This window comes from Coregonus clupeaformis, chromosome 34 (genome assembly GCF_020615455.1).
Source record: "Coregonus clupeaformis isolate EN_2021a chromosome 34, ASM2061545v1, whole genome shotgun sequence".
In the NCBI taxonomy this organism is placed as follows: domain Eukaryota; kingdom Metazoa; phylum Chordata; class Actinopteri; order Salmoniformes; family Salmonidae; genus Coregonus; species Coregonus clupeaformis.
The window spans coordinates 22,446,951-22,473,854 of record NC_059225.1 but is presented as its reverse complement, the minus strand read 5'-3'; the positions used below and the strand labels follow the sequence as shown (position 1 = coordinate 22,473,854).

Here is a 26,904-nt window from a genome sequence, read left to right as displayed (position 1 = left end):
GCTTTGGGAGAAGTCTCTGAATGTCCTTGAGCGGCCCAGCCAGAGCCTGGACCTGAACCCGATCGAACATCTCTGGATAGACCTGAAAATAGCTGTGCAGTGACGCTCCGCATCCAACCTGACAGCGCTTGAGAAGGATCTGCATAGAAAAATGGGAGAAACTCCCCAAATACAGGTGTGCCAAGCTTGTTTCGTCATACCCAAGAAGACTCGAGTCTGTAATCGCTGCCAAAGGTGCTTGAACAAAGTACTGTTTAAAGGGTCTGAATACTTATGTAAATGGAATCTGTTTTTTATTTGTAATACATTTGCAAAAAAGTCTAAAAACCTGTTTTTGCTTTGTGTTTTTGCTGTATTTGTAGATTGATGAGGGGAAAATAACAATTTAATCAATTTTAGAATAAGGCCGTAACGTAACAAAATGTGGAAGAAGTCAAGGGGTCTGAATACTTTCCGAAAGCACTTCAGCACTCTGACGGAGTGAACGTTGGACAAAAATCTGACGGAGTTTATGTTTTACAGAGTTGACAAAAATAAAATTTTTCTTCTTCATTCAAGTGGTATATACAGTAGCAATTTTGTTTTTCCTCAGCTGATTTATGACTCTAAAACCTAGTTCACAGTTTATGGTTGTTCACAGTTTATGGTTGTGACCATGGTGATTACAATATTGTTTGTTTAAATCTATCAAAAGTAGAGAACTTTACAGACCATGAGTGGTCTTGTTGCACTACATGTAATGAGGACATGAAGAAGGGGTCCTTATGGTATAGCTGACTCTGCTCATTCCTGATCAATTTAGGATTTTAGACAAATCTGGCAGAGTTCAACAAATCACCAGACACATCTTTTAGGAACCACAGTTTTGGGAGAAATATTATTTATAGTCACAGAGGGATAGTGCAAGAAACTACAGAAGGTAACTTTTCAGTTAATATCCCAATATTGCCTTTTTATTTATGGTTTTGGGGGGAGAGTATTTCCAGGCATAGAGCCGACATGGAAATTAATAATATTTAGAAAATTCCCAAAACAAATATTTTCCCCTAAATGTAATTTTTAACCTCAAATAATGCAACAAAATCATTATTTTTAAAAATATAAATTCAAGAATTCCTGAGCTATTAAGAGATGGGTGAAGAGTCTGAATTATTTATTTTTAATAGAATTTCAGAATGAGGTCAGTGTTCTTCCTGGCTGGCCAGGGTCTGTTTGACACAATAGCTCTAGGTCTGTGTTTATGTGTCAGTTAGAGGCTTCCTGTTACAATAGATGTTCTCCCCTCACACATAGACCACTTCCTGTGTTGCTACGCCAACGCTACTTCCTCCTAAAGCCAGGTTTACTTCCTTTACGTGACGTGAAGCAGCACACACCTAATAATAAGACCTTTAAACCCCACTGACAGACAGGGTTACACGCGTTCATTTGAGCTTACCTACACAACACTAACACTGTGTGGACAGTACTGCTTACAATTACATGTAACCTATGACAATGTGAGTGTATTTGATGCGTTTGTGATAGGTATGTATAGCTGCTGAACACAGCAACAAAATCACCAGACTTACCTTGGCCTTCTCGATAACGTTGGCGAACTCTCCGGTCCAGACAAAGCAGTGATGAGAAGTGATGAGCAGAAAGCAATCCCCGCTGTTCAGAGAGGACGCTCTGGGCTCCACTAGTCTGGTCTGGACGTGCCGTCGGCCTGGTTAATATAACAGATGGACACGGATAGATATGGTATATTAGTGGTTGTTTTGATCTTGAATGGCAGTTAAGAATAAATCACTTTATGCATGAAGACCACGTCCAAAATTGTTTATTGGATTTGGGCTGGATTAGAGGTGGGGGTGGGGGGGTTTGCCCAGGGTAGAGAGAGGTGACCTGGGTAACATGATTAAGCGCCAGAGCTGCATGGAAGTGGTGTGGAGGCCTAAAGGAACCAAAATAACCACAACAAACTGTCTATTTTAAAAATATCCCCTAGAAAGGAAAGGACACCCTGGAAGAGCATCCGTCGTGGCTTTGTGTAAAAACGCCAATTAGGCTATTTTTCTCTGTGGACCTCGGCAGCTCTAGGAAATGGGTTACTGCTGTGACAGATACGGCTGACCCCTATGCAATAAGCAGCAAATAGGCACAACGTACACAACAGTTTCTTCCTTCCCTAGACTAAAAGACTGCCAGAACAAAACAATGAGCTAATTTAGACGATTAGCGTGCAGCAGTCAGACAATGGAAGCATTCCAAATGGCACCCAATTCCCTACATAATGGACTACTTTTAACCAGGGCCCATAGGGCTCTGGTGAAAAGTAGTGCACAATATAGGAAATAGGATGCCATTTGGGGTGCCCACAACGTTTTGCTGCTTACTGTTCTGGATGGTTAGCCTTAGCATGCTCGATTTTTTTGTGTGTTTTTTTTGTTTTTTTTTGTCATTTAGCAGACGCTCTTATCCAGAGCGACTTACAGTTAGTGCATACATAATTTTTCATACTGGCCCCCCGTGGGAATCGAACCCACAACCCTGGCGTTGCAAACGCCATGCTCTACCAACTGAGCTACATCCCTGCCGGCCATTCCCTCCCCTACCCTTGACGACGCTGGGCCAATTGTGCGCCGCCCCATGGGTCTCCCGGCCGCGGCCGGCAACGACAGAGCCTGGATTCAAACCAGGATCTCTAGTGGCACAGCTAGCACTGCGATGCAGTGCCTTAGACCACTGCGCCACACTCGATTCATGGAAGACAGTCTTATCTAGGCCAATGACTTTGCCGAGGACTGATTCTGCGTCCCAAATGGCACCCTATTTCCTACATAGTGCACTAGTCAAAAGTAGTGCACTACATTGTGAATAGGGAGCCATTTGAGACACAGCATGAGATATTTTTATCCTCAATGTGACAGGACGGTGCAAGAACACACTGCCTTCCTTCTTTGTGAAGACAAAGCATCTTATCTCTTATCATGACTGATCCCAGAGTTGACCTTTAGTGAGCCGAGAGGTCATGAGAGGTCATCTGTCTGTCTCACCTTTGACCTGCATGAGCATGAGTTTCTTGTAGGGCACGGCGCTGTTGTTGGACATCTGTTCGGAGATGTTGACGCTCCGCAGGTTAACGCTGCTGAAATTCTCTTTACTGGCCAGCCCAGCCAGAGCCACTTCTGAGAATCCACTGTTCTTATTCACTGGAACACAGAGATGGACCCATAGGTTAGAGGAGTTATACACAGTAGATATACACTGAACAGCTCTTTCCATGACAAAGCCTGACCAGGTGAATCCAGGTGAAAGCTATGATCCCTTATTGATGTCACCGGTTAAAACCACTTCAATCCGTGTAGATGAAGGGGAAGAGACAGGTTAAATAATGATTTCTAAGCCTTGAGACAATTGAGACATGTATGTGTGCCATTCAGAGGGTGAACGGGCAAAACAAAATATTGAAGTGGCTTTGAACGGGTATGGTAGTAGGTGCCAGGCGCACCGGTTTGAGTGTCAACAACTGCAACGCTGCTGGGTTTTACCACGCTCAACAGTTTCCCCTGTGTATCAAGAATGGTCCACCACCCAAAGGACATACAGCCAACTGTGGGAAGCATTGGAGTCAACATGGGCCAGCATCCCTGAGGAATGCTTCAGACTCCTTGTAGAGCCCATGCCCCGACAAATTGAGGATGTTCTGAGGTCAAAAGTGGGTGCAACTCAATATTAGGAAGGTGTTCCTAATGTTTTGTACACAGTGTATAACACACACACACACACACACACACACACACACACAGAGCCACCTCTGAGAAACCAGCATTCTTATTCACTGGAACACAGAGACAGAGTAGGAGATCTATAGATGCATCATACACAGTAGACTCATTACAAACATGCTGTAGATTACACACAGAGATCGATACTGTACACATACCATACAGTTGAAGACTATATACATACTAAAATGTAATGAGATTAAAGGCAACAAGATACTCTCGAGCCTGAAATACAAGAGTGTTCCTAATGTTATTAGAACAAACCCCAGAACCTTTCAGGGCCCCCGGTCTCATTGAGTGTTTTTATTACACTCCTAAGAGAGACGAGGAAGTTGTGAGTAACGCGCCTTTCAGTTTGTAGATTTAGTTACGTTTTTATCCCTGATACAGCCCGCTGCACATTACCCAACTCACAATGGTAGAAAAACAACAGTGAACTTTTGAGGATTGCTTTGCACAATACCAGGAAACTGAGGCAAAGCTGCGTACCAAATGTCTATGGGCCCTGGTCAAAAGTAGTGCACTACGTAGGGAATAGGGTGCCATTTGGGACGCAGTCAATGCGTTTAAATGTAGGTCCCTTTCACAGCTTTGCCGTCTGCTATCCCAGGATTCATTGTTTTGAACCTATTTATAGAACATAACTACAAGGCCTGATTTGAGTCAGTTCAGTTACTGTAGTTTAGGGAGGAGTTTTGTATATAACATTGAAAGTGTGCTCTGTAGAGTTGGCTGTCATGGGACGTACAGGAGAACACTTTCCCATAGTGCTGTTGTGATAATCTGAGTGTCAGTCACACATTCTGTAGAACAGCCTCCTATAGCACTACAAAGTACACAAACCACCTCTGCATTTACAACTGAAATGCCAGGCTTCTTTTTCTCATCTTCATAGACAGCTGAACCTCTCTAACCATGCTCTCAATCCAGAACCACCAGCATGAACTAGGCTAAGGGTTGTGGTGTTAACTCACTCTTCTCTTCCTTCATCCGTTTGCTCTCCAGCAGGCCGATGTTGAGTCTCTGCTCAGTGTACTCGTGTCTGATGTCGTCTCTGGCCGCCAGCATCTTCAGAGGGTTCCTGGACGACTGGACGTTGCGCACCGGACGCACGGACCGCTTGTGCTGCACCATGGCTGAGATCAGCCTAGGGAGGGGAAAGGTGAGCGGTCAGCAGTCAACAGGAAGCAGGTGCTGGGATTTTACATTGTTGACTCACCCCTGACCTCTGCACCGTGAGTGCGTGTGTGAGCTTACTTGGGCATCTGTGTACCACCGAAGATGTCGTCAAAGTCATCGTTGATGTCCACCATACTGTTCATGTTCAGGGGAATCTCGGCCACGTGGCTGTAGAACTTATCGAACATCTCATCATCCAAGTTCATGACCTCTTTGACCGTCTTCTCCGTCACCATGATGGTAGACTCCTGCAGGCCGCCCACTGACAGGGACAACATGGAAGACGGGTTATCTAAGGCCTCAAAAGAGACACAGTCGGTCCCAATTCGCTCCTCTCCCCCTTGGCCCTAACTCTTTAATGTTTGCAGATCTGAAGGGTCTGAACAGGTATCAGCAGTGTAGAGGTGGAGCTTCCACCATATTGCTTCCACACTACAGATCGGCAAACATCACAGGGTTAGGGTCAAGGGGGAGGGGAGCACATTGGGACTGACAGAGACAGTATACAAGAACAAGACACTGACCTTTACTGTTCAACCTGCCCAGGAAAGACTCCAGCTTATCCAACTTCCTGTCTGACTCCAGGTTCATGTCCGGTTTTGCCTCAATCTCTGCAAAGCAACATAATAGTACAGGAGTTACTCTCTGAATGGAGAGACAGACATCTACACTTAGTCAGCATCCCATATGGCACCCTATTCCCTATATAGTGCACTACTTTTGACCAGAGCATGCATTTAAATTAATTTTGAAGAGATGCATCCATAGAAAATGTCAATCACATGCACCAGTCAACCTCGAATAGTGTGTGTTGATTGCAATGAAGATGACATTTAATGCTCTCATGCATAAATGCTTTTCAGTTAGTGAGGACAACCAAACACTACCCCAGGGTTTACATTCTATTAGACATTGGTTGCCAGATAGAATTACAATGATCACAGTCACACCAATAATTACTGTCACTATAGTGATTACACGTGCTGTTTAGAAGATATACAACGCATACAACAAAAGCAGCACAACTGCAAAATAATATTTCCTCCATTTCTCATAAAATGAAAACAAAGACTTCTGATTATAACCAACTGTCAACATCAGAAAAATAACTATGTTCTGTAGGTTAGTCCTAAGTGAGATAAAGTTGAGTTGGGTGCTAATGACTTTTCAATAACACGGATGGAATAAACAAGACTTCTAGGGATTTATTTCATGGTGTTTACATCGGGTCACCATGTGGTCTAATGACAGTTAAGGACACAACCCAGTCACATTCGTCTACCCAACATAACCCAGTCCCAACCGTTTACCCCAAACAACAAGGTGACTCATAGACCATCCATGTCATGATTAGGGCCTAGTAAATTAATAAGGTGAGGCCTCACACGACGAAGAGAGACATGGCAGAGAAATGAGAGAGAGTTTCTTGCCGAATTAAGATTTTTCCCCTTCTCACTGAAATGTGAACTCGTTCAATCCCCCTCAAGGGTTTAAAAGCTTTGGACTGGTGAAATAAACATGGTAAGCAATCTATCTACACCAATCCAATGCTTTTAAATCAATCAGGGCAAGTGAACAAGTGCACCCAGCCAAATTGAGCTACTGACCTTCCAGAGGCTTGGAGATGGCAGGAGTGGTGTTCTTGGGTTTGGAGAGCAGAGACATGACAGGGCTGTTGATGAGAGCTGAAGGAGAAGCCAGACCTGAAACAGACACAGACAATATAATTGGATGTTCCACAACATGAAACAACAGACGAGACTTCAAGTAAGTGAGGGCATGACTGGGGACAGGAAATACGTCTGTCTGTCTGACGAGTACCGAACCTAATGTAGGTCATACTGCTAATTGGATAATAGGAGGCCCATTATATATTTTTCTGACCAAGTATTTTGACATATATACCGGATAGATGCAGTGAAATGTGTTTTACAACTGCCTGAGTGAAATACACACTGTGACTTCACAAACCCTAGCTCTGTGGATGTGTATTGGGTGTGTGCGCGCGTGATCGTATGCGTGTGTATACACGCATGTGTTTTTGCGTGTGTACCATAAAGCATTAGATGACCACTGACCTTTCTTGACCATGCGTGCGGCCACGGTGAACTGCGTGGAGTCGTTGGCAGCCCCGAGGCCCTTGGACTTCCAGGCCTCCTCTCGGGCCACGATCAGCTGCTTCCTCTCCTGGATAGACATCTCTATACGCCGGCTCTGGGTCTGCGTAGTCTCCTCTGCTCCTCCCATCCTCTGCTAGGACAACACACACACACACACACACACACACACACACACACACGAGGTTAGGGGGACGCGGGGTGTATTCAGTGATGTGAAACATTGGCCGTGTCCCAAATGGCCCCCTATTTATTGTGCACTACTTTTGATGGACCCTGGTCTAAAGTAGTGCACTATATAAGGAATAGGGTGCCATTCAGTGAGGTGAAATGTTCAGAACTTTGAAAGATAGTACTACACCACAACTCCACAGAGATTTCTAACTAATAATCTCCATTGACTAAATGTAGCACACCACTGAACAACATCAAAACAACCACCTTGGCTCAGAAAGTGGCCGGCATACTCACAGACCTTCACAAAAACAAAACGCCTCATCTCTACTCCAGCATATCCACAGACTACCCTTTAGAAAAACGCCTTCACAACCATATGAATGGACTGGTTTGACAGAGAAGTGAAGTGAGAGAATGTAGATCGAGTGGATGGGAGTGGATGGCATGAATGCACAATACTAATTTACAGTTCATCTATTGTAGGAGAACCAAATCTCAACAGAAGCAGAACATGGGAGTTGGAAGACGTCATGATCGTCACAACACAAAGCGTCACAGGCATGTCGAGCACACACACACACACTTTCACCTGTTATAATTATGTTTTTCAACCGCACAAATACTAACATCCACAAAAAGTTAATTTACATAAGTACACACACACAGACATCCTAAAACAGGGGTCCCCTAGAAACAAATATTCTGCAGCCAACATCCAAGTTCAGTATATGTCCATACACTAGACCTACTGTATGTGTGACTGTGCACAGTAGCCCTTTGCGTATGACCGCAGGTCTATCTGTGAGTGTGTGTGCGCGCGTCACAAATGGCACCCTATTCCCTACATAGTACACTACTTTTGACCAGGGCCCCTCACTCTGGTCAAAAGTGGTGCACTATGTAGGGAATAGGGTTGCCATTTGGGACGCAGCCTGTGACTGTTGACTATTGGAGTGTGGGACTTGATTACTGGAGTGGGTGAATGTGTCACCTTCCGTCTCCAGGGGTGCCTCTCATCCCTAGCCATAGAGGGACTGGCCACTGTGGACGTGGGGGGGTTGAAGATGCTGGACGTGGGGGGGCTGAAGATGCTGGACGTGGGGGGGCTGGTAGCCTTCACATGACCGGGAAGATGGGTGATGGGGGGAGGAAAGGAAGAACGGAGGAAGGAAAGAAGAGGGGGTGAAATGAGAGGAAAGAGTGGAGGACAGAGAGGAGAGGATGAAGCCTAAGAGAGAGAGCTAGCCAGAAGCCTAGCCAAAAGGTGTGACATTTCATCTCGCCATCACCATAAAGCGTCAAAGCGATGTAGCATCAACATCATTACAAAGCCTCCAGACGCATGGCTAGCACTCTAGGAGTAAGAACAACTCGAGAGTCCTAGAACTGCAGGGTAACGGATTTAACACGAGAGTTCGAGCAGAAAACAGGCTTAGGCATTTTTGGGGAGAGTATACAGTGGATATAGTGAATTTGCCTTCATAAGGTAGATGAGCTTACCATGGAAAGATACTGTATACCCAAGCCTACAGATGCATCATGATCTTTGGTACAGATACATGGGAATAAGCGCGTTATTACTCAATAACACTAACTGCATAAAGCATAGAGGCTTTAACAGCTTAGCCCAGCAGGCAACTAGGTTGGCTGTGCAAGCAGGCTACAGCATGCAGGCCATCACACTGGATGCATGGTCTCACCTGGCTGTACTGATCGACACACTGACTTAGATCACCGTCAGGGAGATCAGGAGGAGGAGAGAAAGCAGTGGAAAAGACAGGCTCCTATTGAGGGCCACGGAAGACAGACAAACAGGTCAAACAGACAGACCCACAGAAAGGAGATAATCAATGACAGAGGGGAATAAAACAGTAGATGGAAAAACAGTGATACCTCCAACCTTATGTTTTACAGATCTGTACTTTGACAGTGATTTGTAAATGGGGATTGCTGTCATAGCCTGCGCGCACACCTTCATCCAACACATTCAATGTCACGCAGTTTATACGTCTGGGTTAAACGGCTGTATGGACAGGGAATACGAGCTGGTGAATTGGTTTCAGCATCACATTTAACATTTTAGTCATTTAGCAGACGCTCTTATCCAGAGCGACTTACAGTTAGTGAGTGCACCCCATGAAATCACCACTTCACACACGATGAGACAGCCTTGAGACTTGAAGCTACAGCATGACATCTGATGAGCAGCAGGACTGAATTAAAGCAGGTAACTCACACCACATGTCAACACACCATCACCATGGTAATAAAAAATAAAAAACTGATAGGGTAACTTTCCCAAAATTCCCAGGTCTTCAAGGAATCCCAGTTGGAAGATTCCTGGAATCAGGTGGGAATAAGCAGGAAATCCAGGAATCCTCCAATCGGATTTCTGTAAAAACTGGGAACTTTGAGAAGTTACCGGAATGTTGCAATCCTTCACCCATAAAGCACTACTAGTAGTGTGTATAACACCCCAGGGTGTGTGTTAGGTTCCCCACTAACACACTGGTCTTACCCAGAGCTGATCAGACACAGCCAACTCATCGATCATCATCCCTTCCTCCTAAAGAAACACAGCAGGGAGAAAAAGGACAAGTGTTCTTGTCTATAGACTAGGTTGTCATCCGCATGGCTGACCCAAAACATCAACCACTCTCTCCCTCACCCTCTAAACCTTCATTGATATTTGGAATTTGAAATGCAAACTATATTCTAGCAGGTGTCATTCAAACAAAGTTTTTAGGATCAACAATTTTTTCACTTTCAGTCCCTGCTTTTGTAGCTTTACTCTTAGAATTTTAAGCAGTGACTCGGTGTAGTTCAAACTCTTAATAACCATGGACAATGACATCGTAGATTCTAATCTCATAAAGGGGTTGTTTTTCCTAATCTATCTAATTCCTACTGTGTTGTAGGCTACAGTACATCTCCTTTGATCTCAGAAAAGTGGTCTTGATTGAAAAAAAAAGAATTGAAAAAAGAGGAAACAAAAACATCCATCCTTCCTCTTGATTTCCTTTGAAGCCCTAAGCCTGGCCTGTTTTAGTTGATTCATTACTCGTTTCACTTTTATGATTTGATCTTAACTTTATACATTTAGTTTCTTCAGTGTTCTTAGTTTAATCTACAGATGTAAAATATCAGGGTCTGTATTCATAAAGCCTCTTGGAGTAAGAGTGTCGATCTAGGGTCAGATCCTACATCAACACTTCTACTTTGAGATGCTTTATGAATATGGACACAGTCCTTAAAAGCCTCCTTTTGGTTTCATATATGTATCCTTTAAGGGCATAATGATTTGACAAGAGCAGTGTGCATTTTTTCTGGCCTAGTTTCATCGCATGTGGAAAACCAGGAAATATTTTAATTCAGTTATAGTCAATAAAAACTTGTGTATGTAAAAAAATGGACAAAGCTGAAAAAACAAGGATTGGGGAGTCAAAACATGAAGGAAATGGGATAGGTGAGGTTGTGAATAGTCCTAAAAAGAGAGGTATGTGGAAAATCATCAACCCCAGCCTTTAAAAACACTTACACAATATAACAAAACTACAGTGCGCATGCAGCGATTGAAATAAAGTTTATTTTAGTTGAAAAAAGACATGCAAACATAAGGAAAGACAAATAGACAGAATAGGATAAGTTATATAGAACATGTATTGGTTATAGTAGGCTAAAGACAAGATACACATGCAGGTTTGAAAGAAAACAGTAGACAAATTAAGTTTCAAATAATAGAATTCGACTCATAGCCTCATGTTTGCCAAATAAATGTGCAAAACCAGAAACCACGTCTGTCGTGTCATTTCCTGATATTGCGCAGGAAGTTCTCTTGGACAGAATACCTGATTTAGGGAAACTATGCCAACCTTACATATATAATCTGGTCTTCTAAGTATTACATTTACTTGGAAACAACCATACAATGTCTTCAGAATACACACATTGTGAGCTAGCAACTTAGACAACGTAGGTTAACACAATACGGTAATACGGTATCAATACAGTACTACATATACTATACCTTTCCAAAATACATCTAAGTAATCAGCAATGACTATCATATTTGAGTGTAAATGCAGTTTAAGATATGCAAAGCAGTTCTGGTACAATGAATTGCCTCAAGAAGCTTATAAGCATCATAAGTAGCTTTATAAGTGAATCCGAAATGAGAGACTATAAAGAAAGGACAGACACACAATAGATGACAACCCCTCTGTTTAGAGATACCCACAGCTGTGTCTTAATAGCCATTTACAACCAGTTCATATTCAACCAATCATTTCACTTTATTTATGTTCACTGATACAAGTGAAAGGTGTCTTAAAGGAGATAAGGGGATGAAGCACCAACCTCTGCACATAGGATTAATTAATTTAGGCAAGCGTTCTTACAATTTTCCCTTTCGGATTCACTTGATTAGAAAAGAGGGCAGCAAATTATGGGGTGTGATTTCCCCAAAATGATGCCTGAAATACAGCTTGTTTGACTGTTTTTATTGCATCAGCCAAAAACCTAAGCATGTGTTTATGTAGAGTCTATAGTAGGGGTATAGTTGTATGACTGGATGTGTGAATAAAGGACAGTATATACAGTAGTGAGTCAGGTTACCTTCTTCTTGAAGCTCTGCTCCACCTCCCATAGCTGAGCGTGGCATTCTGACACGGCCACCTTCACCACGTCCTGCTTCTTATTAATCCTGTTCCGCCAGTCCTCCTCGCCACTCTTCTTCAATAGGGCCAGCCTGAGAGCGAGAGAGTGCGAGAGAGAGAGCGAGCGAGAGAGCGAGCGAGCACGATAGATGTCAGTCTTGGTTCTGCCCGGGGGCCATGGTTGTACAACACACAAAATACACGTTATACAGCATGTAGTGTATTCTTTGACCCAGCTGTCCAGTAAAGGTCAATTGGATCAATGACAACACGCTGTGTGAGAGCTGATTGAACTCTACCTCATGGAGAGATGGATATTTATTATGTATTATTATTATTATTTTATGAAAGATGATAGATGATAGTTCTAGTCAGCCATAGATGCCCCTATGGTCTCTGCTTAGTCATACACTTAGAACACAGAACATCTCCTTAGCCTAGACCAAGCCAGTCACTCTATAAACTAGGTCCATTATTTAGAATTTAGGAGCCAATCAGAGAGCGTGGATGCGCCAACTCCATGTTTGGGCCCATAAAGCTCTGGTAAAATTGTGTGCAGTCACAGAGTGGAACTGAGGCTAACCAGAGCAGGCTAGAGCAGGTCACACTGCAGGCACACTGTCAGCCTCAGTCAGGGATCTGGACTATAGCTAAAACACACTGATGGTGACACCTAAAGCACAGTTTGACTAAACAACACTTACAACTGTCAGTCATGCTGAAACAAGAGTTGCGAGTCCGCTGCCAATGTTTGATTTAGCTTCACTTCAAATCTCTACCAGAGGAAGAGCTGAAGTATACTGAAGATGATGTTCTCATTATGGCCATCAAAATAGTAGAATGTACCATTGGCAATGGCTAGCATGTACCTGAATGGAGGAATTAAACAGACTTCAGAGGTAGAAATACTGTTTCAGCTAAATCAATCAAGCAACAAAACAGGCACATACTGTAAATTCGAAATATACTAAATTGGTACAGACAAGACAGATACAGTATATATTTTACTGTAAATTGAGTCACAGATAAATCCAGATCATAGTCACAGTGAGTACGTTTACATGCACAGTAATAATTAGATATTAAACTGATTATGACAGTAGGCAGATTACGCAATAGTCATGTAAACACCTTACTCTGTTTATCTTAATCGGTGTAAGGTCAAAATCGAAGTAAGCCTACGCTGATTAAAACACCTGGTTTTCTGAGTACTCTCTCAAATTACTAGGACATATAAAGACCTTAAATCGGAGTTCCAGCAGTGTATTTGATCTGTGCTAGCACCAGCCCAGCGAGCCTCCCTCTTTAGCGCGAATGAAGGGAGTTCGGAAACAACTGAATGTATGCGTCTTAGAAGTAGTTTTACATACAAACTTTATATGTCCGAACTCAGAATCAAATATGCTTCCCAAAAATAATATGTTTACTGTAATGGAATGTTTATTTTGGATTGACGATTTTCTGCATTTATCAGTGCCATCAGGTAGCCTGATTTCAGATGTGTCCATGTAAACAGGATTATTAGGGAAATCTTTCTTCTTGCAAAGCATGTAAATGTTTTAATCAAATTACTATATTAAAATCAGACTATCCACAATAAATAGTATTATTGTGTGCATGTAACCGTACTCATTGTCAGTCCCTCAGAGACTAAGACTGAAGAACACTTTATCTCCAGCTTCAGACTATATGTAACCTCGAGGGTAGAGAACGCTTTCTAGGAGACTCCGGTAAAAATGTGTACACTATAAAGGGGACGCATTCCTAGTAGGAGACAGGGCATAGTGGTCCTAAAGCCTGGGGTACTGGTGCCCTCTGCTCCTTTCACAAACACTGCTCTGTGTCCCCCATGAGTGTACGTCCTGTTTTGGGGGACGGGTCAGAGAATGACGACTGTAGAAATGGATGGTGGCACAGAGAGACATCTGCAGCTGTAGCTGAGAAGAAGTGCCGACAAAGCAAGTCGCTGGGCACACACAGAGACCTTGTTGAGGCAAGAGGTTCCACAACCCGCTAAAGAATTTGTGACGTGATGTGACACCAATGATAGATCCTTCATGCATTTCATGGATGACTCAAGTGGACGCACACTCAACTTTGCAGATAGTTCTGAATGGACGAGTTTTGGAGTTCGTTGGAACCACGTTATTCCATTATGTCATCAATCAATTTAAAATCCAATCATAGCCTGGTGGGTTAATAACTGCAGCCACTCAATGGCCAGCTTGTTGACATGGGCAAACTGACAAACAAGCTTATGTAATTATTTGATTGGATGTGTGAAACCACTGGTCTGTAATACTTTTGTATTGGAAACATTCCAATTCCCTAAATTAGATTTAAATTCATATATCCACAGTTGTTCCTCAATTGCTCCAGAGCATGGCAAAACACTGACACCGACTACAATTGACAGCTACAGTAGTTCATAAAGAGACTAGCCATCTAGATACACTTTGCAAATGCTTTTCTGAAAAACTGCAGTTAATGGAAATGCCTCATATTGCATAGAGATGGGCCTAGTTCTAGAGATGACAGTACATTTCATGGAGACCGAATCTTGTTGATGAGGATAAGAGATGACAGTAGTGCTAAATTCTAATCCAATTCAAACTCAATTTCTGCTGGCACTAATAATATCACTCCATAGAGGTGGCTAGCTACTGTGGCTATAGCAGGTTCATTTGCAGCAGCAGCAACAGGACACAACCTCATTTTCTCCCTCTCAGAGACAAGAGGAATGGGGTTAGTTAGAGCATCTTTCTTTCTCTCTCCCTCTTTCTCTCGCTCTCTTTCGTCGACCTTCATTGCCGTCTTCCTCCTGGGGTGCTCCGCACCAACCAACCAGCCAACCTAACGCCCAAAATAAATTCCTTGAACTCACATCAAATGAACCCAACGCTCCCTCTCCCTCGCTTTCCTTCCATCTTCTTTGTAACCTACATTCCACAATGAGAGTCAAGGTGAGTCTCTCATCCTCTCTCCAGAACATACTAATATAACATTAAAACAAACAGTCTTATAATTTTGACCACCTCAGATCAAAAGCCGATACAAGTCGACAAGCGTAAACATACTGACCGAGTCAGTGTCAATATCCAACATGAGTCAACAATTCAAAAAATGCATGTGGCTGTTGCTGTCCTCTGACAGACAAACACAGCATTCACAAAAACGACAGCCCGTTCAGACAATGATTCAGAGAACGAAGACAAAATGTCATATGCGCTCACACACACGCGTATACAAAGAATGACCAAAGTTGCCTTCCCAATAAGAATGACCCAAACAAGCTGTACAGAGACGACAACTGCCTAGAGGCTTTGCTTGATCAACCCAGGGTTTCTTTGATGAGAGAGAAGAGGGACTCACCTGTCTTTGATGGACATCTGTCTAGCTGACATGGCTTCTGAGAGCTCCATGTCCTCCTGCTCCGACTGGACCAGGCTGAGCGTGTGTCCCAGATCACTGCTGTGGTCCGTGTGTGTGCCCACTCCGCCCAGCTCCTGAGGCAGCAGTGTGTGTGGAGCGAGAGATGCACTCCTTAGCAGCCCTGCTGCTACTGCTGCACTTGGCGATGACACACTGGGCTCCGGCAGCCCTGCTCACACACACACACACACACACACACACACACACACACACAAAGGCGTTAGGTGAGCTCCTAGCACAATCATGTTCACGTGAACGCACACACATACCAAACCCAAACTCACTTATCGAGAAGCTCGAAACAGCTGATGAGAAGCGGCCACTAACAGTGTTAAAAGCCTCTGCCTAGTTCCTTCTCTAGTTGTGTGAACAGTAACAGAGAACCTCCCTCTACAGAAGCCACAACGTAACACAGTCCACTAATCACACGTGTTCCTCCATCTCTTTAGCTAGTTCTCCCTCTGTGGCCCCCTGGACACTACTAGCCCTCCTCTCCCAGTCTCTCTCTATGCCTCTCCGCCTGCCTATCTGCGTCTAGCAACTTATCTCTCTGTGTATCAGGCCACTGGCCGCTCTGGATACTACAGCCCTTCTCTCTCTCCCTCAGTCTGTCTGTGTTGACATATTTCTTCTGACTGGTCCGTGCCCTAGCACGCTGGGGGACAAGTAAAACGCTGATACAGACTGATGAGACAAATAGGGCGGCGCTAGCTAGCGTCTACCCACAGTCAAATAAGGGAAAGCTCGAAGGGAAACCACAGCCAGTGTGTGTGAACATAATTCACAGACAACAGGAAATGTTTTTTTTTTTAATGAGAGATAAAGCCAACGGATATGTGAAACGTGGTAGTATTGGCTGTGTTGATGTTGTCATTTGAGTAGTGTACATGGATTTACTATACAACAGGAGCCATAGAAGTGGGTGCACCAAGACAGACATTTTATTGAGCTAACGTGATCTGTCGGATGATCGGAATGGGAAATGAATTCATAAGACTCTTTCTCTCCCCCTCACACCAAGCGATTATCACTCATATGAGGGAGAGCGAGAGAGAATTTATACGAATTTCAAGTGCGACATCCCTCCTTCATACGGTCAGGCTTGTTCCCCTGGAGGCTTATCTTACCAGTGCTGATGACCTTTGACCTGTGTCTGTCTGTGTCCTGGAGTTCTTGTGATAACTGTCTTAGATAGCCCCTCTGCTCCTGGTGCGGTCTCTGGTCCTGGCTCTCTGATCGCATCAACGAGTGCTGGAGCTCCACACCCTCACCTCTCCTGGCTACACGCTGCACCTCCTCCCACTCTGTCCCCCCAGAACAGGCCGGAGGCTGGGGCAGGGGGGCCTGTCGGACAACTTCCTCTGGAGAGGGCAGCTTCCTCTTCCCTCCTCCCAGACCGCTCTCCTCTCCTTGGGGGAGGACTGTGGTCGTGTCAGCCTGGTGGCTCTGGAGATCCAGAGAGGCCTGGTGGTGGGGACCGGGCACAGACTTCCAGACTGCACTGGAGGGTTCTGTGATCTGGGTGGGAGGACTGGTGTGCCGGGGGATGGACCTCTCGTAGTACCCAGGGTTGGGTGCAGCGAGAGCGGCCTCGGCGGGGCTTCCCCCGGCCAGGTGGATGTCCCCTGCGTGGTCTGTGGAGACCGTGGCCCCAGGTCTGAGCGCTGACGAGGAGAGCTGGTCGAACCTGGTCCCGGCTTGGATCTGTGTGGAGAGAGAGCGAGAGAGAGAGCGCGAGAGAGCGAGGACAAAGAGAGGCAGGGAGAAAGAGAAAAAAACAAGGTCAGCTGGAGAGGACAGAAGTTCCCTCAGCAGAGGCGCTCGTCCGCCCGGTAACAGAGGCAGCAGGGCTACCAGACAGACAATGGAACTCTAGATAATCATGCTGAGTAATCACAGTGACTCATTGCACTTCCTGCCCGTGTGGTTCAAAAGAACTGCAGTCTAGCTAGCCAATCACAGCCCACATCACAAAGCCATGCCCGACCAGTCATGGCAACCCACCCCACCCCCCTGACAACCACAAAGCACAGCGAGTCCAGGGTCATATTCACTGGGCACCAAACAGAAGCTGACCGAAACGGGGAGGGACCTAAGAACCATTTGTTTTCGGTTGCAAAACCTTTTGCTACAGTCTGCACTAATGAACAGGACCCCAGATGCAGCCAACATTCTGAAGGGCAGGATGGGTTCAGCCACCCAGTCTCACTCTATTCACAGAATCATACTTCAAGAATTAAACTGAATCAGACTTTTCAAGGCAGAGGAGATACTGATGCAATCATCCATTAATTTAGCATTGACCCAGAAATGTCACTCTTCAACTGACAAAAACAATAAGATTATAATACAATAAAAAAATCTGATGTTTTTCAATAAAGCTAACACCTCAAGTCATTCCCTTTTATGAACAGTCTCATCTTACATCATTTCCACATCCTGTTATGGTCTGAAGATGTCCTACACATTAGTGATATTATGATTATTCAGTGGACAGCATCAAGTTCAAGGACATTCCTCATCTTTTAAGTCAAAGGACAGATTCATTAAATCACTTTTACGATGGTCATAAAAACTGGACATAATTACATATTTCCTTTGAGGTAATCTGCTCAGATTATAACACTGTACATTTAAGAGATGAGTTTGTTTTGGAGAGGAAAGTAGTCAGATCTCAATGCTCTGTCTGAACAAGCTGTACTCATACCTTGACACCATTAAGGAGTGAACAATGTTAAAAAGGTCCAATGGCAGCCGCTTTTATCTCAATATCAAATCATTTCTGGGTAACAACTAAGTACCTTAATGTGTTTTTTTTTTTTTTTAACATGTTGATTGAAAACAGCTTCTTAGCAAGAGCAATTTCTCAAGCAAGAATTTTGCTAGGACTGTCTGATTAGGGAGGGGAAAACTGAAAACGAGCAGTTATTGGCAGAGAGGTTTGGAAGTCTTTCTTATTGGTCTATTAACTAATTTACCACGCGGTGATGTCATTAGGCAGACCAAAACTCCATCCCACCAAAACAAGCTGAAGTTTCAGGTGGTCTTTTGAAACAGCTCTTACACATGATCACTTTCACAATTTAACACTATTATTCCAACCGCATAGTGTGGAAATATATTTAAAACCAAGGAAAACCATGTTTTTGACTGCACTGGATCTTTAAGAGTTATTGTGTTTCAACACTATAATATATGGCTTACTAACCAGTCCAACAAGTCCATTCATTCGTCCCGCTCTTTCAGTCACAACAACCTTGTTTACCACAGTGACTGGTGGGAGATGAACCCTGGCTGACAAATAACTGCATTCAGTCCATCCCTCCATTCAGAGAATGAACCAGGGATCAGCCCTTTGTTCTCCTCTCCTCCTTTCCTCTCCTCTGCCACAGAGGGTTCTTTCATGCCAAAGAGCAGCTCAGTGAAATATTGGGAATATGGTCCCTTTTGAGACTAAGCCATGCCCAGCCTTCGTTCGCACATCACATAACACTCTCTTCATCACAGGCCAATGAGGAACTAGCAGCAGAAGCCACACGAGCGTATTGAATCAGTCTTTCTTCAAAAGCTGCTAGGGCATGCATGCTTGACACTGTACTTCACTTTCATATGAAGCAGCCCCAGCCAGATTAATCAGAAGAGCATCAACACCATTTTTTTTTGCTAAGTTATTTTATGCCATTGTATTCATTGAAACAAGAGTAAGACGTTTCTCTAATGAATCTGATGTTCTAATTTGGGTCAACGCACCAGTTCTGAGTGCAGTGGTTTCAAGAACCACATGAAACGGCCTCATGATAAACAAATGGGAAGCTTGCTGCTCGCACAGTTAATGCTATTGCATGTTCTGTAATTGTTCAACAATCGACGACAAGAAGCACATGGACAATGCTGAAGTGTTGCCGAGAGCCAAGCGTAGCACCAGTTACTGGTAAATGCGGGGACACTGGCGAGCCAAAATGGTCGCTGTGCCGTGTTAGAGCCTTACATGTGCGATGTCACACTGGCCCTGAGGGACTTCTACTGGGCCCTCATCACACAGCTCCTGTTCATCACAAGGGTCTGTGTCTGACGGGTCCTGTACCACAGATACATACAGTCTCACACACTTAGGAAAAAGGTGTGTCATTTCTATGAAACGGTATTAAACAGGTTACCACACAAACAATGGGTTATATTGAAAGTGGGATAAGAGGGTTGAATCAATGTTAGAACGAGATGAGGAACAACCATCTTAGTAAATGCTTACAGCAACGATCACGTCACACAGATACAGCTAGATCCCCTCCTACCTGCACCATTTACTGTAAATAAATACATCTCTGTTACTACCTGCTCCATGTCTCCCAGGGTTATGGGCTGGGTCTGGTAGCGGGCGTTGGCCCTGCGCCCCCTGGTATCAGGCCTGGTCCGGGTCACCCTGGTAGCAGGCTGGGCCAGCCTGTTGAACAGAGCCATCTTCTCTGCCAGGCTGAGCGTGGACAGATCCGGCTCTGCGTCCCCCTGGACCTGCTGGGTTTTTGATTCATTTTACAATTAAAAAACAATTCAACCACACATATTGATACAACACATTTAAAATCATTGAGGATAACACACAAAATAAACGTTTGGAAAAAAACAACTTATTTTCATTGTGGTCCTCTTGTTTTGGCCGGCATGCACGATAAGGCTTACTGATAATAAATGTATAAAAACAATATAAAAACTCAGCAAAAAAAAGAAACTTCCCTTTTTCAGGACCCTGTCTTTCAAATATAATTTGTAAAAATCCAAATAACTTCACAGATCTTCATTGTAAAGGGTTTAAACACGGTTTCCCATGCTTGTTCAATGAACAATAAACAATTAATGAACATGCACCTGTGGAACAGTCATTAAGACACTAACAGCTTACAGACGGTAGGCAATTAAGGTCACAGTTATGAAAACTTAGGACACTAAAAAGAGGCCTTTCTACTGACTCTGAAAAACACCAAAAGAAAGATGCCCAGGGTCCCTGCTCATCTGCGTGAACATGCCTTAGGCATGCTGCAAGGAGGCATGAGGACTGCAGGTGTGGCCAGGGCAATAAATTGCAATGTCCGTACTGTGAGACGCCTAAGACAGCGCTACAGGGAGACAGGACGGACAGCTGATCATCCTCGCAGTGGCAGACCACGTGTAACAACACCTGCACAGGATCGGTATATCCGAACATCACACCTGCGGGACAGGTACAGGATGGCAACAACAACTGCCAGAGTTACACCAGGAACGCACAATCCCTCCATCAGTGCTCAAACTGTCCGCAATAGGCTGAGAGAGGCTGGACTGAGGGCTTGTAGGCCTGCTGTAAGGCAGGTCCTCTCCAGACATCACCGGCAACAAAGTCGCCTATGGGCACAAACCCACCGTCGCTGGACCAGACAGGACTGGCAAAAAGTGCTCTTCACTGACGAGTTGCGGTTTTGTCTCACCAGGGGTGATGGTCGGATTCGCGTTTACACCGAGGCCTGTACTCTGGAGCGGGATCGATTTGGAGGTGCAGGGTCTGTCATGGTCTGGGGCGGTGTGTCACAGCATAATCGGACTAAGCTTGTCGTCATTGCAGGCAATCAACGCTGTGCGTTACAGGGAAGACACCCTCCTCCCTCATGTGGTACCCTTCCTGCAGGCTCATCCTGACATGACCCTCCAGCATGACAATGCCACCAGCCATACTGCTCGTTCTGTGCGTGATTTCCTGCAAGACAGGAATGTCAGTGTTCTGCCATGGCCAGCGAAGAGCCAAGATCTCAATCCCATTGAGCACGTCTGGGACCTGTTGGATCAGAGGGTGAGGGCTAGGGCCATTCCCCCCAGGAATGTCCGGGAACTTGCAGGTGCCTTGGTGGAAGAGTGGGGTAACATCTCACAGCAAGAACTGGCAAATCGGGTGCAGTCCATGAGGAGATGCACTGCAGTACTTAATGCAGCTGGTGGCCACACCAGATACTGACTGTTACTTTGATTTTGACTCCCCCTTTGTTCAGGGACACATTATTCAATTTCTGTTACATGTCTGTGGAACTTGTTCAGTTTATGTCTCAGTTGTTGAATCTTATGTTCATACAAATATTTACACGTTAAGTTTGCTGAAAATAAATGCAGTTGACAGTGAGAGGACGTTTCAATACATACATGGTGATGGGCCTGGGACTCCTCGGGGAGAGAGGAGGAGGTCTGGAGGAGCTTGGCGGTGGTGCGCTGCCCCTCCCTCTGGACCTCCAGGGCATCCTGGACCCGTCGTGCCTCCCTGGCCTGCTCCTTGGCCGCAGCGCTTCGCTGTGAGGACGCCTGCAGGCTGGGAGGAGGAACACCCACAGAGGGGGAGATGGGGGGGGGGAGAGAAAAACATGAAGGCAGGCCAATACATGCAGGCCAGAGCCATGCTACACACAGAGACAGACAGGGTGTACAGTCCAGTGCATAGCCCACAGTGTAGACTAATAGAGTATCATTGTATTGTCTGATTGACAAAGCACAATTTCTGTGCTCCATCTTTTGAGAGGTTGTAAGAGATCTTGGATACCATGAATTTGACAACCCGTGTCAGATCATAAAGTGTTGAGAAAAGAGAAAATGGAGAAATGTATGCAACAGATTAAACATGCAGGTCGTTCCCTCAAAATACACAAGGGGGCGCAACACATCCAAAGACTACTCCTGACCTGGTGAGAACAGATTTATAGTAATGATTTCCACACGACAGTTTAATATATTCAAACACAGATGCAGACTCTGTTTGGACCAAATGCTAGTCCGCTTCCAACAACAACAACAACATTTATTATCATAGTGACTGACAGAGCCAGTGTTAAAAACCAAACATGCATTCAACCAGCGTAGCTGCTGTTAAGTTGTAGCCTGGCCCCAGATCTGTTTGTGCAGTCTTACCAACTCTGACCATTTGATAGCGCAAACAGATCTGGGACCTGGGACCAAGCTAGTAAGGTTAGTGCCTGGGCCAGGTCAGGATGACCCCTAACCTCAAAACACCATGCACACGCGTGTGCTGACGTGCGTGTACCTGTACGGTGTCACAGTGCAGCTGACTAGTGTGTGGCTAGGGATGCGTGCTAGGGCCGTGTCGACAGACACAGTTTGAGCCGGGACACTTTACAGAGAGAGTACAGACAGAGGGGACAGAGAAAGCCACACAGGGACACAGGTGACAACAGGAAGATAGAGGACAGAGAAGAAAAAAATCCAGATCATTCTTTAAATGGGCAAGGAAAACATGAAAATAATGTAATTATTCGACTTTCGAATGGAATTCCCCTTTAAATGAAGATGGTAGACGTCACAATAGGAATGAGTATAGTGAGTATATTGTATAGTTAATATTTTCTATGTATCAGTGGCAAGCCCTTGGAGAGCGAGTCAAACCCTGTGACTTGTCAGCCAACATGACGTAAGGTAGAAAGGTAACAGCCTTAACCAACTGATTGCAACCAGCAGGCAAATCACATATCATGTTCTCAATCAAAACACTGACTGTGGCTTTCGATCAACAAAACAGTTGAGTCCCAAATAGCACCCTATTCACTATATAGTGCACTACTTTTGTTTTGACCAGGGCCCATATGGCTCTGATCAAAAGTAGTGCACTGTGCCGGGAAAAGGGTGCCATTTGGGACTCAAAGGAGGCATATCAAATACCCACCTCTTCTAAAGGGTTAGGAATGTGAGAACAATATATGGGAAAATACAGTATGTCACAATTAACATAGCACCTGAATCACATTAACTGTGACTCAGAGAGCCAACAGTGTCACCTCTCAGAACACAGAGGAGTGAGACTTCCTAGAAAAGGGCTTAGGTTCGAGGTTTCGGTTTGACGGGTAATTCATAGCTATTAAGTCCGTTTCCTAACGTGTTGATATCAAAGGTTGAGGTCCTTTGACATTTTACAGTTCATGGGTAGAGATTTAAAACAACCGACTAGCCCACAATCCTCTCCATCCCTCCAGCTCTCCCACCATACAGGCAGCTGAGAGAGAGGGGAGAGAGAGACGGAGGAATGGAAGGATGAAGAAATAAAAGAGATGGAGGGAGAGGCAGGCGTAGTTGGGACTTACGTGGCAGCGATGACCACCTCCTCAGTGGTGACTGGCTGGGTACGGGAGCGGTCCTGGATGCGTCTCAGTCGCCTCTCGATGGCCGCGTTCCGGGACTGGGGTTTGGGGGCGCCCCCGTCAGTGTTCCTCTCCAACTCCTGCGGAGGCCATGCAAGGAGACCAAAGTCATCTGTCATATTTTCAAGGCAAAGCTCAAACTCTCAGTTAAGGGACTCCAATAGATAAAAATGTATTCCAATATAATTCCAATCCATAGACTAAAGAAATGTGTTCAGTTAACCAGCGCCTCTGGAGTTGCCCAAGTTCTTAATCAAAAGAGTATAAGAAATGGTTGTTGCAAGGTTTAATTTTGTAAATCTTAACAATGATGCATTTGCATAGAGAGTGAAGGTGGACTTTGTCTTAAAATACGAGGAAAGAGTTAATCATGATGTAGCCCAAGATGTTAGCATGAGACTGAAAAGAAAGCACATGATCACTGTGCTTGACCTAGCCCGAGTGCCTGAAAAGACGCTCTATATACTGACAAGATACTAAAGTCTCCATTCTAACAATGGAAATCAAGGTGTGCAAAGGCAGAAGGCAGGAAGCAGGAGGTATGTCACCGCGTCCACTTATATCAGTACATTCTTACAACCTAAGCATTACAAAACTTTTTTGATTAAATAGGCCTCACATAGCAAATTAGCAATTCAATTTTATGTTGACCAAACTCAAAATTCTCTCATTAACCTCCATACAAAAAACACCCACTTCCACTGCTGTACGCTTTATTTTTGTGAACACATTTTTGGGGCGGGTCAGCCCTCTCACTTCGCCTATTCCCCTCTTGTGCCAGTGTGCTCTCTTGCCAACTCGTTGTGGAATTGTCATGCCAATGACAGCAGTGGAGTTGGCAAGAGCACAAATAGATCTTGGACCAGGCAAGGCTTGACCCGCTCTGCTTGAGCAAACTATGACTTCAGTTAAAATGTATGCGGTCTCTGTGTTATTACTATGACTTGGACAGCTATGCACTTCTTGACAGTATATTCCACATGCAAGTTGGCCAAAAGAAGACTCTGTATGGAAAAGTAGACAGTTTCAATGCTTATGTAGTTGATTAGTAGCATATTTCTCTCTGTCGGTCCGTGTCAGGCCTAAATCAAGCTCAGAGTCAGCTGCTCCGCTCACAGCAATGTGTGGAGTAACTGAGTCACAGAGGAGGAATGCTGTGTGTGTGTGTGAGTGTGTCTAAAAAGGCCATGTCCACGCCTTGCTACCCTGAAGCAACGTAAACACAGGTGAGAGAAAACATCAAAGCAACATTGTGTTCTTTCGTACCCTGAAGAGAGACCGCTTGGCTGCAACACTCAGCTTGGCCCGCTCATCCAACTTCTCTTCATCCGCTAGAGAGCGAGAGAGACAGGCAGACAGACAGAGAGAGAGAGAGAGAGAGACAGACGCAGAGACAGACAGAGAGAGAGAGAAACAGAGAGAGAGAGAAACACAGAGAGAGAGAGAGAGAGAGAGAGACACAGAGAGAGAGACAGAGAGAGAGAGAGAGAGAGAGAGACAGAGAAACACAGAGACAGAGAAACAGAGAGAGACACGGAGAGAGACACAGAGAGACACAGAGAGAGACAGAGAAACACAGAGAGAGACACAGAGAGAGACAGAGAAACACGAGACAGACAGAGAAACACGAGACAGAGACAGACAGAGAGACAGACAGAGGGGAGGAACCGAGAGAGCAAAAATAAAATTCTCTCCAAGTGTCTCAAATAGAGCCCAGATCCCATAATAAAACAGCTTGCTTGAATCATTAACAAAACAGTGACTTTAAATACCAGTCCAATGCCTGCAAATTGAGTTAGATCTCACAGCTTGTGCTGTAAAGTACTACAGGCCAAAGGTTTATAATCATCATGATCATCACCATCTGTAATGTGTATAAAACAAAGACAAGCTAAACCTCCACGTGATGCAAGTGACTGCAGTGTGTTTGGGAGACAGAGCAGCAGAGACAGACATACAGGTGTGATCTGAGAGGGGTACGGGGAGAGTGTGGGTCTACGTCCCAAACGGCACACTATTCCCTATGTAGTGTGATACTTTTCACCAGAGTTCTAGTCTGAAAGTAGTAAACTATATAGGGTGCCATTTGAGAAACACTGCAGGACATTATGACATCACCTTGAAAGCATCCCCTTTGACTGATGCCGCGCTACACTGCAGACAGACTGAGGGTGGGTGGGTATTAAACTGTGTGTGTGTGTGTGTGTGTGTGTGTGTGTGTGTGTGTGTGTTTATAGGAACCAGATGGATGAATAGTACTCTGCTCAGTAAAACCGTAGCCATGTTATGCTACTGTGAACACCAATAATGACTCTATAAAACGAGTTTAAATGTTTTTATTTTCTCCTTTATAAACCAGAAGTGTAATGATGAGCCTTGCGTCATTAAGCTGTTCTCATTAAAGGGAATATTTTTCAAATATTTACAGACCTGCGGAACGTAAACATATTAACTTTATTCGATGGCATGCACTTTTACTTTTCAGATCTGAGCTACAAAAGTCCTTTTATCTTTTACCAACGAAGTTCAAAAGGAACTTACCTTCAGTGCTGGGTAGATCTGGGCCCAAACAAGACCTTCAGGAGAAAAGGCAAGAAGGAAAGGAAAAACAAGTACTGAATCAGTGAAATACACCAGGACTCACATTAATACATCATCAAGTGGTAAGGAATCGATGGTAAACAACTGCTACTGTGAGAACAGCTACCAGAGAGGCAGTGGAGAGACAGAGCAAAAAGACAGCAGTAGGTTTTTCCAGCAACAGGGGTAATGTGATGGGGTAGGTGGTGTTCGGAAATTACACAGACAGAGTCCCAAATGGCACCCTATTCCCTATATAATGCACTACCATAGGGCTCTGGTCAAAAGTTGTGCACTATATAGGGAACAGGGTGCCATTTGGGACACATACACAGAAATCAGATTCTAACAGAGAGAGTTGTCCAGTCTAAGGCATTAGACAGCATTACAGACATACGTCTGCTGAGAGAGAGGACTGCTGGAACTTAAACAGTAAACAAAAGGAGCAATTCATTCCCCCGGGGCGAACGCTGGTCACATGAAATGTCCACTGGCAGGATACACTCAGCATGCAGGCGGCAGACCTTTGGGTTCTAATCGCCTGTCTCGCTCTGCAGCCCGGCTGAAGAGCTCAGAGCCGCCGCACACTCCACTGGCTTCCGGTTGAAATCAGGATTTCCCAAACCCGGTTCTGGTGTGACTTTATTCGCCATGCATGAAAACACCCACACACAGCCTACAGTACATGCTGCCTGAGAGAGAATGCATAGGTTTCTGGATGAGCCTGTGAAGTGTGTTCCTTCACAGCCGACAACTAGCCACTCTCTCTAGTCTTTACCCATGGGAAGCGAGGAGGACTAATTCTGTGTTTGCCATGCATTAAAACACAGTACAC

At 44.7% G+C, this 26,904-nt stretch overlaps 1 protein-coding gene across 15 annotated transcripts in view; it reads right to left on the bottom strand.

The window, feature by feature from the left end:
* The window catches only part of LOC121549955 (supervillin), a 123,399-nt gene that overhangs the window by 10,835 nt on the left and 85,660 nt on the right, over positions 1-26,904 (bottom strand). For 7 of the 15 annotated variants that reach the window (XM_045210529.1, XM_045210528.1, XM_041861976.2 and 4 more), the window contains 20 exons: positions 26,031-26,065; positions 24,756-24,820; positions 23,433-23,569; positions 22,382-22,468; positions 21,493-21,655; positions 19,663-19,842; positions 19,319-19,408; positions 16,458-17,034; positions 15,271-15,499; positions 11,858-11,990; positions 9,762-9,809; positions 8,944-9,027; positions 8,235-8,357; positions 7,028-7,202; positions 6,557-6,652; positions 5,474-5,560; positions 5,028-5,211; positions 4,745-4,917; positions 3,039-3,194; positions 1,572-1,708 (listed from right to left, as the gene is read on the bottom strand). In XM_045210529.1, coding sequence (XP_045066464.1) covers positions 1,572-1,708; positions 3,039-3,194; positions 4,745-4,917; positions 5,028-5,211; positions 5,474-5,560; positions 6,557-6,652; positions 7,028-7,202; positions 8,235-8,357; positions 8,944-9,027; positions 9,762-9,809; positions 11,858-11,990; positions 15,271-15,499; positions 16,458-17,034; positions 19,319-19,408; positions 19,663-19,842; positions 21,493-21,655; positions 22,382-22,468; positions 23,433-23,569; positions 24,756-24,820; positions 26,031-26,065 — 2,959 coding nt within the window. The remainder of the gene's footprint in view (positions 1-1,571; positions 1,709-3,038; positions 3,195-4,744; positions 4,918-5,027; positions 5,212-5,473; positions 5,561-6,556; positions 6,653-7,027; positions 7,203-8,234; positions 8,358-8,943; positions 9,028-9,761; positions 9,810-11,857; positions 11,991-15,270; positions 15,500-16,457; positions 17,035-19,318; positions 19,409-19,662; positions 19,843-21,492; positions 21,656-22,381; positions 22,469-23,432; positions 23,570-24,755; positions 24,821-26,030; positions 26,066-26,904) is intronic. The other 8 variants (XM_045210518.1, XM_045210522.1, XM_045210520.1 and 5 more) reach the window with 8 other exon arrangements.